The following is a 13,734-nucleotide window of genomic DNA, read 5'->3' on the forward strand; positions in this document are numbered from 1 at the left end:
GTCCAGCTTTTCTAAATAGTCCCTAACCACCTCTTTCTCCACAGAGGGCTGGCCATCTATTCCCCATGTTGTGATGCCCAGCGCAGCAGTCTGGGAGCTGACCTTGTTCGTGAAGACAGAGGCAAAAAAAGCATTGAGTACATTAGCTTTTTCCACATCCTCTGTCACTAGGTTGCCTCCCTCATTCATTAAGGGGCCCACACTTTCCTTGGCTTTCTTCTTGTTGCCAACATACCTGAAGAACCCCTTCTTGTTACTCTTAACATCTCTCGCTAGCTGCAGCTCCAGGTGCGATTTGGCCCTCCTAATTTCATTCCTACATGCCCGAGCAGTATTTTTATACTCTTCCCTGGTCATATGTCCAAATTTCCACTTCTTGTAAGCTTCTTTTTTATGCTTAAGATCCGCTAGGATTTCACCGTTAAGCCAAGCTGGTCGCCTGCCATATTTACTATTCTTTCGACACATCGGGATGGTTTGTCCCTGTAACCTCAAGAGGGATTCCTTGAAATACAGCCAGCTCTCCTGGACTCCTTTCCCCTTCATGTTAGTTCCCAGGGGATCCTACCCATCCGTTCCCTGAGGGAGTTGAAGTCTGCTTTCCTGAAGTCCAGGGTCCATATCCTGCTGCTTACCTTTCTTCCCTGTGTCAGGATCCTGAACTCAACCAACTCATGGTCACTGCCTCCCAGATTCCCATCCACTTTTGCTTCCCCTACTAATTCTTCCCGGTTTGTGAGCAGCAGGTCAAGAAAAGCTCCCCCCCTAGTTGGCTCCTCTAGCACTTGCACCAGGAAATTGTCCCCTATGCTTTCCAAAAACTTCCTGGATTATCTATGCACCGCTGTATTGCTCTCCCAGCAGATATCAGGGAAATTAAAGTCACCCATGAGAACCAGGGCATGCGATCTAGTAGCTTCCGCGAGCTGCCGGAAGAAAGCCTCATCCACCTCATCTTCTAGTGGTTACTGTTAAAAAAAAAAAAAAAAAGTGAGGTTGTAATGAATTAAATGTGAACATGAATAATGCACTCAGGCCCCCATGTTGTTTATTTTGACATTGCATCCGGTTTGTTTTACGTTGTCCTCACACACCAAGGAGTTTTGTATTGAGAATGCAATACTTATCAAGGGAGAGAGTTGGGGCTTTGATACCTGGGGAGACATGGGCACAGTTTGAAGTTGAGAGACAAGAAGCGTGGCTGGAGATTTTGCTTCCAAAATCATCAGCAGTGCAGTAATTAACAACAAAGATATTTAAGTTATCATGTTGAGGTTTCCGATTTAAAGTCCTGTTGAGTTGAATGGTGCAGTTCTCCCTCTCGGAGCTGCAGTTCCAGGCTGGCAGCAGACTCAGGAAAAGCACAGTGCACTGGTTACACTTTGATCACATTTTCAGTTTTCTTTGCAATCTTTATTTTAAAATGATATTCTTCCTGTAAAATGTCCACACCATTCTGTCAGTGAATCTCTGTCCTGGCTCGCAGCTCTCCTGCTGTTCCATCCTGGGCTCCCTCCACACAGCTGTGTCAATGCACCTGTAGCCCTGCCTCTCTCCAGCAGAGACTGCCTAAATGGGCACGTAGGCTCTAGCTCATTTTCATCTGGGATGGAAAAGATTTGAGGCAGGCTAAGACATGAGTGCAGTCTAATGCGGTGCCGCCAAGAGGGCCCTCTGTTATCACTGCACAGATTGGGGGTGGAGGAGAATCATTAGTGAATTTATCTTTGGTGCAGTATATGGATCCATCGCATTGAGTATCCATGTCAATTTCCTTTGTGCTGTATTCCTGTTAGCAAACAATGAAGCACTGGGCTGTAACAATCACATGTTTCTGAGCTGGAAATAGTAATAGCTTCCCTACACAGCTTCTGTTCTTGCTTCTGGGGGAAGGTAGTGGTTCATATTACACCTGCAGAATGTGTGTTTGGGGTGTGTAGGATAGAAACATTTTCCTAGGTGTGCATGAGAAAGCAAAACATTTCCAATTTTCTGATAGAAAACGGCTTTGATAACATTTCCCATAGCTCTAGTTGTGAGTCTCCTCCTCTTTAGTTAAACTAATACCCCAAATTGCTTGTGTACTGTACCACATCTGTTCACATATTCTTCTCTCTTGTCCTTCCCTTCTTCCCTATGTTTGTCTGTTTACTCACTTGTCATGTATAGTCTCAACCCTAGAGCGTGAGTGCTCTGCCCCAGGGCCTGCCTTCGCGTCATTTGTTTGTGTGCTGCCTAACAGAATGAGGCCCTGATTGTGGTGCCTAGGCACAATTGCAGTAGAAATAATAAATAGTAACACTCTTCCTTCTTCTCCCCCATTTCAGACTTTGATCCTGCACTTGGAATGATGACGGGAATTCCACCTATCAACCCCATGATGCCCGGCTTGGGGATAGTTCCTCCACCTATTCCTCCAGATATGCCAGCAGTGAAGGAGATTATTCACTGCAAAAGCTGCACCCTTTTCCCACCCAACCCAAGTAAGACTCTGCTAATGTTCTGGCCCATCACCTCTGTAAGATGGAACATAAGAAAGAATGTCTCTCATTCCTCTTGCTAAATAAGAAGTCAGAAACCACAAGAAAGTGTGATTCATTTAGAAGCATGTGGGAGCCTGTTCCCTGTACCACCCACCAGCACAGCTCGCTGAGGATGTACATTTTAAAGGGTCCACTGATAATAAAGCAAGTTATAAGGCAATAGCACCGATTGGTCCTAACACCTTGTCACTGGCTGTTTATCATTTCACAAGCTCTTTACAAGGAATTAGGAATCTGAAGGAATTAGATCTTTTTCAGTAATAAGCCTGGTGATTGGTAGCAGTCAGCGTGTACCCCTGCCCTTTGAATGTTCTGGGTCTAAACTCTATGGTGTGGTTTTCTGCACACATAATTGGGCCACAAAGATGGGAAGATTCTGGACTAATGGTACAGAAAGGCCGCTTTTATCTTAGACACTTGCTGGTGGGAGGCTGAAGAGAGAGTGCTGGTTGATGATCCATGTTTCAGTTCTGTAGCGAGCTCTGCAGGGGTGGGCTGGGAGCATGAATGGAGCCAAGCTTGCTGTAGCACATGTAAGATAATGCATATAACAGTCTGTACAAATCAATAAGAATCACAGACAGGAACCAACAGAAAGCCCAAGACAAGAAGACTAATACACAGAGAAGCAGATGACCAGGAGTCTGAAAACCCTTTCTCCACTCCCAAGTCCATCAGGGGGCTGGAGGGGAGCCCAGCTTCACTCATTCCTCTGGGTACCAGCTCAGGGCCCTTGAGCTGGATAAGCAGGATCAGGGTGCATCAACTGTGATAGTGCCCTGAGCTTCTTCCTACCTTCTCCTGGGTCTCTGCAGGCTCTCCAGCCTGTCGGGCAGTTCATCCCCTCCTGGGCTATTGTCTATGGGCAGCTCTTTACTAGCTTGTTGGCAGGAGTGCCTTCGCCTTCGTACAGCCTGCTCACTCCTCTGGTAGCCGCTCTGCCCCTCTGCTTCCCAGCCCGCTTATCCTCCCTCCTGCTGTCAGGCTTCCAATTAGCAGTGGCAGGCAGTGCCTGTATTAACCCTTTGGTCACTGGGCCAGCCTGGGATACATACACCCCATGACGGTTCCTGAAAGCAGGTGTGAGGTGCTGCTCCTCAGTGCATGGAGGGCAGGGCTCAGGACAGAATCAATCAGGCAGGGACATTAGCTGTGAGTTACAGAATAGCCAGTAGGGGAGATGTGCAAGTTTCCTGGCTTGCTTTGATTTTCTTCAGGACACCAGCCTCTCCTCAGCACATGTAGACAGTGCTGGCTCTTGGGAGGAGTGCTGGGCCCTGTATGGATAGTGCCTAGCGTGCTCTAGGGGGATGCTGTTCTTCCAGTTGGAGGTGCATGTGAATACTGTGGCAGAGCTAGTGCCCCCTGTGCTGGGAGGTCTTAGTCTCCATTCCCCTGGCTCTCCGTCTTGATCAGGTTCATGAGGAGCATGGATTGTGGCTCCAGTAGAGGGCTGTCAGGATGAGGCATGGGCTCAGATCCCTCCCTCCAATGTCCTCTCCCCTTCTCTTCCTCTGCAAGGGCTGTGTCCCAGTTGCCTCTGAGGTCCTGGCTGGTTTGGCTAACTGCTTAGAGCTGGGGCCTGGCGAGTGTGCACTTATGTAGATGTTTCTGTGTGAGGAAAAATAGACAATACAGCCTGTCACACATTCAGCCTCCACAGACACGGGAGTTCAGCTACATGGATATTAGAGGGCTGAATATCTGCATCACCCTGTTCCCAGTGCAAGGCATTTGGCATCTGAATCATAGTCAGGATGGGAAAGAGAGTCTGCCTTTCTGCTGTGGAGCTGAAGATCTGGACATATGGGGAGCTGCATGTCTGATAGGCACCGGGGAAGCATCAGGAGAAGAATTAGATAGTTTACAGTCACAGAAACAGGCAGTCAGGCCTCCTCCTGGCTAGAGAGTGGGCTCATGAGTGTCCGCACCCGGCCTACAGCTCTGCTCTCTCATGGGAGGGAACCTTTCCCCACTTCTGCCCTTGAGCTCCTTTTTACGACGACTGCAAGGTCAACTGTCTTCTTCACTGCTTCAGGGGACCTCTTCCATGCCTCCTTCAGAACCTCTGCCCACAATCCCTGTAAATGGCCTATGTGTGCCCCAGAGGAGGAGGCATCACTCCTCAGTCATCTGAGTTAGTATCGTTACCTTTGGCTGAGGAACATTTGCCTTCTTATTCTAGACTCACCTGGCCTAGAAACACCACCAGAAGCAGAAACTTACATGCTGAGAGCAGCTGTCACTGTCAGCCTCTGAGCGTCAGCTAGCAGCTTTTCATAATCCTGGGTTAGGCATGGAAATCAAATTAATTTATGCTACTAGCTCTCCGGAGGTGCAGTCAGGCCCTCGCTGTTTGGGGTTATATATCCCCCAAAGACCCATATTTTTCCAGTCATCAGTGTGGTGTCTGAAAGGTGCTCCTGCTCCTACTCAGCTGGCTCCCTCAAGGCATAGTTCATCAGGACTCCTTGTTTTTTTAAAAGATAGATTTTAGTTCAAACGGGAATTCATTCAGTGGCCTGTGCTGTGCAGGAGATTAGATTACATTATCACAGGGGTCTTTTCTGGCTTTACAATCTATGAATCATGATCACTTTACAAAAGTCCAAGTAAACAGAAATGCCAGAGCTTCAGGACAAATCCCCTGCCAGCAGCTGTTTTTGAGTTTTCTGAATGTGAAAAAGGTGATTCTGAGAAGCTAACAGATTGTTTTCTTCCCCTGAAATCTGTTTGAAATGAGGGACTTGATAAAAGTATAAAATGGTCTATAGAAGGAACTTGTGCTCTCCCTGCCTCATAGCATAAGAACAAGGGGAACTTCAATTACATTAAAAAGTGGCAAATTAAAAACTGTTAAGAAGAAATATTTTTTCCGCATAATACATAATTAGACTGTGGAACTCATTGTGACAGGTTGTTGGTGAGGCCAAGAATTTAGCAAGATTCAAAGAGGAATTGGACATTTTTATGGATAACACAACTAGCCAGAGCTATCATAGTTAATGCTAAAAAAAGAATTGGAAGGGAGATAAAATCTCACATTTAAAACAATCCGCGGGACAGATTATCCCACATCAGCCTACTGTGAGGTTCTTGCACCTTCCTCTAAAGCAGCTGGTGCTGCCACTGTCAGAGACTGGATACTGGACTAGATGGACCTTGGGGCTGATCCTATCCGGCAGTTCCTATGAAATAAAAGTGGGGCACTGAAAAGAAACATTGGCTGCAGGAATGATGCTTATGGAATAGAAGGATCAGAAAGGCATGCACATTTCATAAGACCACAGCAAGCCATAAAGTCCTGTGTATGCTCCATTGGGCAGTTTACTAAGGATGTCATGGCACTCTCAGGTATTGAGGACAGGGTAGTGGCTATATGAAATTATTGGAGTAGGATGTTCCCCATATAATGTGCTGCATGGAAGAAGGCACTGAGATATTGGTGGGAGATGAAGCCAGCATGGCTGGGGATCTCTGGAGCACAACCGTGCTCTTGATGTGCCTGTTCCTGTGGATGTTCCCCTGCTATGTGTGCGAGTACTGAGCCAGCACAGCCAGCTCTGTCCCACAAAGTACCTCCCGGACCAGGGGAATCCCCAGCTGCCCAGGTCAGAAGGAGCAGGGTGAGATGCTGGTGTCTTCTATTGCCTGCCAGTTTGTTTTTTGTAGTTTGGCTGGATTTCTCCTGTGACCAGAGAGTGCAATGGATATTGATTCTGTTGTGGAAAATGGATTTGATGTCTCCATGATTTCTGGTTTTGTATCCATTTCAAGATGTTCTTGTTGTCTTCTCGCTTGAGCAGGATTCTTTGTATTCACATGGAGGGGATAGTTTTAATATGTCATCTTTTCTGGTTTGTTGTTCTAGTGTCAAGATTTTGAAATGATAAATTAAAGAAAAGCAAAATAAAAAGCATGTAATGAATATCTTATTTCTTTACTAACATTGCAGTAGGGACTACTGTGCACCTGCCCTACTGCCCAGGGCTGGGGCACAGCCTTTGGCGGTGTTCATTGCAGTTGGTTTTGTGTTATCAGTACCCTTGAAGTGCAGCGCTCTCCAGGAGTGACATGCCTCACATTGACTAGGGGAGTGCTTATTAACACTGGGGAATCCATTCATGGCTCTAAAAGTCCAGGATATACCACCTAGTGAACAAGTTCTCTTTGGTAGGCCCCGGTGAATACCATAGATGCCAGTACTCAGTAAAGTGAGATATACTGGGACTAAGCACATGTTCAAAGAAAGTGATGGTTGGCTCTGAGGACTGATAAGTGGATATGTGGAGCACTTGGAGAGGGACCTTCTAACCTCCAGTATTTTACCTCTTGCCATGTGCAGATCTTCCTCCTCCTGCAACGAGAGAGAGGCCCCCAGGGTGCAAGACGGTATTTGTAGGAGGACTGCCAGAAAACGGGACCGAGCAGATCATTGTGGAGGTTTTTGAGCAGTGTGGAGAGATCATAGCTATTCGGAAGAGTAAAAAGAACTTCTGCCACATCCGCTTTGCTGAGGAATTCATGGTGGACAAGGCACTCTATCTCTCTGGTAGGCACTCCTTTGCTTTGAATGATGGTTTTGGAAATTGGGACAGAGAAATAGCTGTTTCTGTGTAGTTATATGTGACATGATCTGTTTGTTATTGCTATCTGAAGAGGCGTTTCCTCTTGTTCCCCGTGGTTACTTCTCTCACTGCTGTGGGGTTTGACATCCTCATGCTGGTTTAAATATCTGAAAATGCCTCCTGGAGTCTTGTTCCCCAGAAAACTCTGCAGAGTATCAGGATGAAGTGAGCTATAGGCAGAAAAATTCCTCCTGCAGTCCTGTGCATTATTATCCCACTGGGTCTGTTCCAGCAGACTCCCCAAAAGATAAATAAGGGCCATTTAGAATAATAGAATATTAGGGTTGGAAGAGACCTCAGGAGGTCATCTGGTCCAATCCCCTGCTCAAAGCAGGACCAACACCAATTAAATTTGAACATTTAAACAGTAACACTTCAACATTTCAGGTATTGGAGCCATTAGATGGGGCCCTTGGGTTTCATCAACGTCTTTCCAATAACACGTAGAGCTCCAACAGCACAGAGCATTTATCCTATGACACTCTGATCCTCTGGAGCAGTGATTCTCAACCTATGGCCCAATCAGCATATAGCTGCGGCCCATGTGACATCCTTAGGGCCATACAGGGAGTATATATTGTGTGGCTGTGACCCACGCAACACACGGAGAGCTGCATATGTGGCCCACAGTGGTAAATAGGTGGAGAACCACTGGTTTGGAGTCATCTCCCCTGCCCCCTTTGTTGTTTTTTGTGATCCACACATCTCTTTTAGTCATGAAGGTAGCTTTCCTGATGTCAAGAGTCACTGGAGAGTTCCCCTTTACCTGCTTGACTCCATCTGAAGAGGTTTCTCTCCTTACCGTTCCCAGGCTTTATCATTAGGAATTACCCAGTGCCCCTTTGAATGTATTGCGTCTGCAGACCTGCATCACTGGGATGTACACAATCTGATGCACCAGACTCAGAGCCATCTCCAAAGCAGCAGCTCCTAGCAGTGATGAGTGCGTGCGCTGAACTGATCGTGTATGGCCATAAAAGGGGGCACCAGCCAGAAAATATCTCAGCTACGTTCCAGTGATTGTAGGCCGCACGAGCTGAGCTCCATCAGACCGTTATTTGTTTTCTGCCTTTCCCTTGTTTTATTGGGTAATGTTTAAACTGTGGTTGCTTGGTTGTTTCTCAGCTCACTGCATGAGAGTGGGTGCACATGGTTATAGGGCAAGTAGATGTGTAGAAAGCTTTCCCCTCAAGGATAAGTGGTGGTGCTGGGGGCTTTGTGCAGGGCCCTGAGGCCTCAACGCTTCTAGGGCACCAGCCTCTTTTCATCTGAGACCAACACCAAGTTGTTGTTTTTCAACTAATGCTGGCTCTGCAAGGCTTAAAATTCCCCACACAGACTGCCGTGCAGGAGGCTTGAAATGCCTTGGAGCATGTCTCCAGCGAGAGCTCTGCTTCACACAGGACGTGGGAGTCGCATCCAGTGCTCCCAAACTGTGCCAGTTTGGCAGATTGTTTGCTGTATGTTCCTTGTGTGAGGCACAGCTGCACATGAAACACTTCTGAGCTCTCCAGCCTGACCTTCCTTTTGCCATATTCCAGAAAAAATAAGGTGGCTCCTTGTCCCCAGTCAAAATTCCTTCCTAAAATAGTTTTGGATTTTCCTTTGAATCAGTTGATTAATTGTCTAAATGGATTAGACTTGTGATGCCATTGGTCAGGGTACTGTGTCTGGCAGGCTTCTTGCCATTCCACAAAAGCCAAAGCAACCCTGGTAACTTAAGGAACAGCTCACTTCAAGCTCCTGCTACAGCAGCTGCTTGGAGCTCTATTCATTCTCTCAGACTTGGCACTGACTGTAAGCCTTGTCCTAGGAGAGCCGTGTTTGTCTCTGTTTCATTGAGATTTGCTCCTCAGCCCTTTTCCTCCTCACTGTTTTCCCACCGGTGGAGATGGATGGAGGTGATCCTTGTAGGAGACAGAAAGGTTCCATACCAGTGTCAGGGGTTGTGCTCCACCTTTTCCAATCTTCTCTGTCTTCTCCACAGTTCATTGGTGGTGTTTGTAACATCTCCCAATCGGAGAGAATGGTGCTAAGGATGTGTATGAATAGAGCTCCACACAGCAGCTGTAGCAGGGTCTTGATGTACAGGTCTGCTCGGGCCTACTTCTAAAGCCCAGCCCGGACCTGAATTTGACCTGAGCCCAGGCTGCTCCTTGCATCAGGCTCAACTTGTTGGGGCTGAGCTGCAGCCACCAGTAACACTTTCCACTCAAGCAGAAATGGATGCACTAGCTGGGGCAAAGAACGGGGTGGGCAGAAATCTTTTTTCCTTTTGAATCCCTTGACTAAAGCCCAAGCAACAAGAGTCTGCAGAGAGTGCGTGGGAATCATTAAGGGTGAATACAGAGGTACTGCTGCGCTGAGCACTCTGTGCATGGAGTGTGCCAGCTGCTGCTCAGATCAGCACACGTGAAACACCAACCTTACCCAAATGATCCAGCTGGGCTGGCCATAAGCTTGAGATGTATTATCCCGTATCCCTGCGAGGAGTATGCGGGGAGATTCGTGAGTTAGGCCACCTCCCGGCCTCTGTACAGTAGATTGCTCACTGCGGCATCCTGTATGGACAGCGAGTAGGCAAGGTAGTGTTCTTCAAGTGATTGCTATGTGCATTCCAATAGGTGTGTGTGCGCCGTGTGCATAATTGTCGGAAGGTTTTTCCCCTAGCGGTACTCGTTGGGTTGGCTGTGGAGACCCCTGGAGTGGTGCCTTTATGGTATTGTATATAGGTCCCTGCTGACCTGCTCAGTTCCTTCTTACCGCCCATGATGGTCATTGGAGCAGCTCAGTCTCTTGCATTCGCAAGTGCCTGTCTAGTGGTTCCCTTTTCTTAGTTGTATATAGTTGTTAGTTCGTGATATATTAGTTTGTAGATTAGTTGGACTTACTTCGGGGGGCTTCCCCCTCCATTCTAATTTCCCCAGGCACCGGGCCATGCCTCGGTTGCAGGGGTTTAAGGCGTGCGAGAGGTGTGTGAAACCTATGCCCACAGGTGATCCGCACGCTGCCTTTCTCAAGTGTTTAGGAGAGAGGGCCATCAGACAGATAAGTGCCCAAGTTGCAGGAACTTCAGACCCAGGACTAAGAGAGAGCGGGACTATCATTTGAAGCTCCACCTGATGGAGTCGGCCCTCTGCCCGCAGCTGGCACCGGAAGTGTCATCGGCATCATTGGTGCGCAGCAGCCCGGCCTCGGTGCGGGATGTCCCAGCACTGAAGAAGGACTCCTCCAAGGAGCACCGGCGCCACTCCCCAACCCGTAAGGCCAGTGCCACCAGGTGGCACCATTTGCAGTCCCTGGTGCCGCATAAGAAAAAGAAGGCGGACAGAGATTGTTTCCCCGTCAAGAAGCCATGAGGGGACTCCAGCAGGGACCATCCCCCACCGGACACCCACGGTCTGGGCCTCAAGACCCTGGTACTGTTGACTCCGGCCTCAACGGGAGGCCCATCGAGTCCAGTGCTGATGGACTCCCTGAGAGTTTCGCTTGATCTCTCTGGCCACCATCATTTCTTCCCTGGATCCGCGGGACTGGTACGCCCTCAATTTGAAAGATGCATACTTCCATATATATACATTATCCCATCCCACAGACGATTCCTGAGATTCGTGGTCAGTGGCCAGCACTGTCGGTTCAGGGTGCTCCTGTTCGGGCTCTCGGCGGCCCCCCGGGTATTCACCAAGTGTATGGCGGTCGTGGCAGCCTTCCTTTGCAGACTTCAGGAGCAAGTATTCCCGTACCTAGACGCCTGGCTCATCAAGGCCGAGTCCCAAGCACGGGCCGCACAGCATGTGTCCCTGGCCTGGGCCACATTCCACAGGCTGGGCCTCATACTGAACGTTTCCAAATCCACACTGGCCCCAGCGCAGAGAATAGAATTCATAGGGGCTCTCTTGGAGTCCACACAGGCAAGGGCGTTCCTGCCGGAGTTACACTTCCAAGCACTCATGAACATTATTGAAAACCTTCGCAGATTTCCCACAACCACGGCCAGAAATGGCATGAAACTGTTGGGGCATTTGGCAGCCTGCACATATGTGGTCCAGCGCGCCAGGTTACACCTTCGGCCCCTCCAAGTGTGGTTGGCATGGGTGGACAGGCCGGGCAGGGACCGGCTGGACGTGATAGTTACCCTCCTCCCTTGCATCCTTGAGTCCCTCCACTAGTGGCCGCAACCACAAGTTTGTGCGGGAGTACCCTCTGCTAAACCCCATCCTACACTATCCCTAGTCACGGACGCCTCAGCACTCGAATGGGGAGCGTACCTGGGCAATATCAGAACCCAAGGCCTGTGGTCCCACACAGAACTATCGTTGCATATTAATGTAAGGGAGCTGAGGACAGTTTGTCTGGCATGCCAAGCGTTCGAGGCCTGCCTACAGGGCACATGTGTTTCAGTGCTGACAAACAAACAGGGTAGTGCTCGCTCCTCTCCTCTGTGCCAGGAAGCCCTCAAGCTGTGGGATTTTTGCATCGCCCACTCGATGCACCTAGAGGTGTCGCACTCTCCAGGAGTGCAAAACGAGCTAGCTGACCGCCTCAGCTGCTCGTTTCACGGTCATGAATGGTCCCTCAGGCCGGACATCGCACCCTCGATTTTCCAGAGATGGGGCTTTTCCCCACGTAGATCAGTTTGCGACGCAGAACAACAGGAAGTGCCAGCATTTCTGCTCATTTCTGAAGCACAGCCCAGGCTCCATCGCGGACGCCTTTCACCTTTCATGGGCGAGTCACCTGCTGTATGCTTTCCCACCCTTCCCTCTCATACACAAAGTCCTCCTCAAGACTCACCGGGACGGTGCTTCCTTGATCCTCATAGCACCAGCGTGGCCCCGCCAGCACTGGTTCACCATGCTGTTGAACCTCTCAGTGGACAGACCAGTGGCGCTTCCTGTGCCCCTGACCCTAATCACACAAGACCACGGCTGTCTGCAACACCCCAATCTGGAGTCCCTCCACCTCATGGCTTGGAAACTCCATGGCTGAACCCTCTTGAGCTTCAGTGTTCGGACCCAGTGCGGGAGTCCTGCTGGGAAGGAGGAAACCCTCCACTCGTGCCACGTACCTGGCAAATTGGAAGCCTTTTTCCATTTGGTCTCTGCAAAAAGGAACCGAACCGCAGCTACCTCCAATTCCCCTTATTTTGGACTACCTGTTATACCTTAAGCAGTAGGGGGTTAGCAATATCATCTCTAAGGGTACACCTTGCTGCTATTTCGGCCTTTCACCCAGGGGCAGCGGGTGGGTCAGTGTTCGGTAATCTCATGGTGGGCAGGTTTCTCAGGGGCTTAGACAGACTTTATACCCAGGTACAATGGCCCGTTGCCCACGGGGACCTCAACCTGGTCCTGTCCACACTCATGGGGCCCCCGTTCAAACCCGTGGCAATCTGCCCTCTGTCCTACCTTTCCTGGAAGGTGGCCTTTCTGGTGGCCATAACCTCGGCCAGAAGGATATCCGAGCTCAGAGCGCTGACTTCCAAACCACCCTATATGGTCTTTTATAAAGACAAGGTGCAGCTACACCCTCACCCTGCATTTCTGTGTATGTGAACCAAGACATATTTTTACCTATGTTCTTCCCTAAATCGCATGCCAGTGGTAAGGAGCACATGTTCCATTCCCTGAATGTTAGGCTTGCCCTAGCATTCTACACTGAGCACATAAAGCCATTTTGTAAGTCACCACAGCTCTTTACTGCAATCGCAGAAAGGATGAGGGGGCTTCCGATCTTGTCCCAGCGTATTTCATCATGGATCACGTCCTGTATCAGGACTTGCTATGACCTGGCAAAAATTCCAGCCCCTTAGCCTACGGTGCACTCCATGGGAGCGCAAGTGTTGTCCGCAGCATTCCTGGCACAGGTCCCCATCCAGGACATATGAATGGCAGCAACGTGGTCTTCCATCCACACCTTCACATCACACTACGCCATTACCCAGCAGGCGAGGGATGCTGCAGCCTTTGGCAGGGCAGTCCTGCACTCAGCAACCAGGTAAACTCCGATCCCTCCCCCAGGGAAACTGCTTGGAAGTCACCTATTGGAATACACACAAGCAATCACTCAAGGAAGAAAAAATGGTTACCTACCTTTTGTAACTGTTGTTCTTTGAGATGTGATGCTCATGTCCATTCCAAATCCCGCCCTCCTCCCCTCTGTCGGAGTATTCCGGCAAGAAGGAACTGAGCAGGAGGTGGGTCGGCAGGGACCTATATACACTGCCGTAAAGGCGCCACTCCAGAGGTCTCCACAGCCGACCCGACGGGTACTGCTAGGGGAGAAACCTTCCGATGATCATGCATGCACACACCTATTGGAATGGACACGAGCAACACATTTCGAAGAACAACAGTTACGAAAGATAGGTAACCATTTTTTATTGCTGGGACTTTGCAATGACAGTTCAGGGCAACCTTAAAAATAAGCGCTTGATGCAGGATTTCCCACACAGTGCAGGACACATGAGAGGTATGAGCCCAGCTAATCCAAACCTGACCCGAGAGTGCTGAGTCATTTTCAGATCTGATCCAATCCCGATACTTCCACCCAAACTTGAGTCA

General features: G+C 49.2%; 1 protein-coding gene across 8 annotated transcripts in view; it reads left to right on the plus strand.

Moving 5' to 3' along the window:
• ENOX2 (ecto-NOX disulfide-thiol exchanger 2) overlaps positions 1-13,734 on the plus strand; it is a 134,985-nt gene that overhangs the window by 66,182 nt on the left and 55,069 nt on the right. For all 8 annotated transcript variants that reach the window (XM_048863436.2, XM_048863434.2, XM_048863435.2 and 5 more), the window contains 2 exons: positions 2,328-2,483; positions 6,889-7,095. In XM_048863436.2, coding sequence (XP_048719393.1) covers positions 2,328-2,483; positions 6,889-7,095 — 363 coding nt within the window. The remainder of the gene's footprint in view (positions 1-2,327; positions 2,484-6,888; positions 7,096-13,734) is intronic.

The sequence above is a fragment of the Caretta caretta genome, chromosome 9 (assembly GCF_965140235.1).
Source record: "Caretta caretta isolate rCarCar2 chromosome 9, rCarCar1.hap1, whole genome shotgun sequence".
NCBI classification, from domain to species: domain Eukaryota; kingdom Metazoa; phylum Chordata; order Testudines; family Cheloniidae; genus Caretta; species Caretta caretta.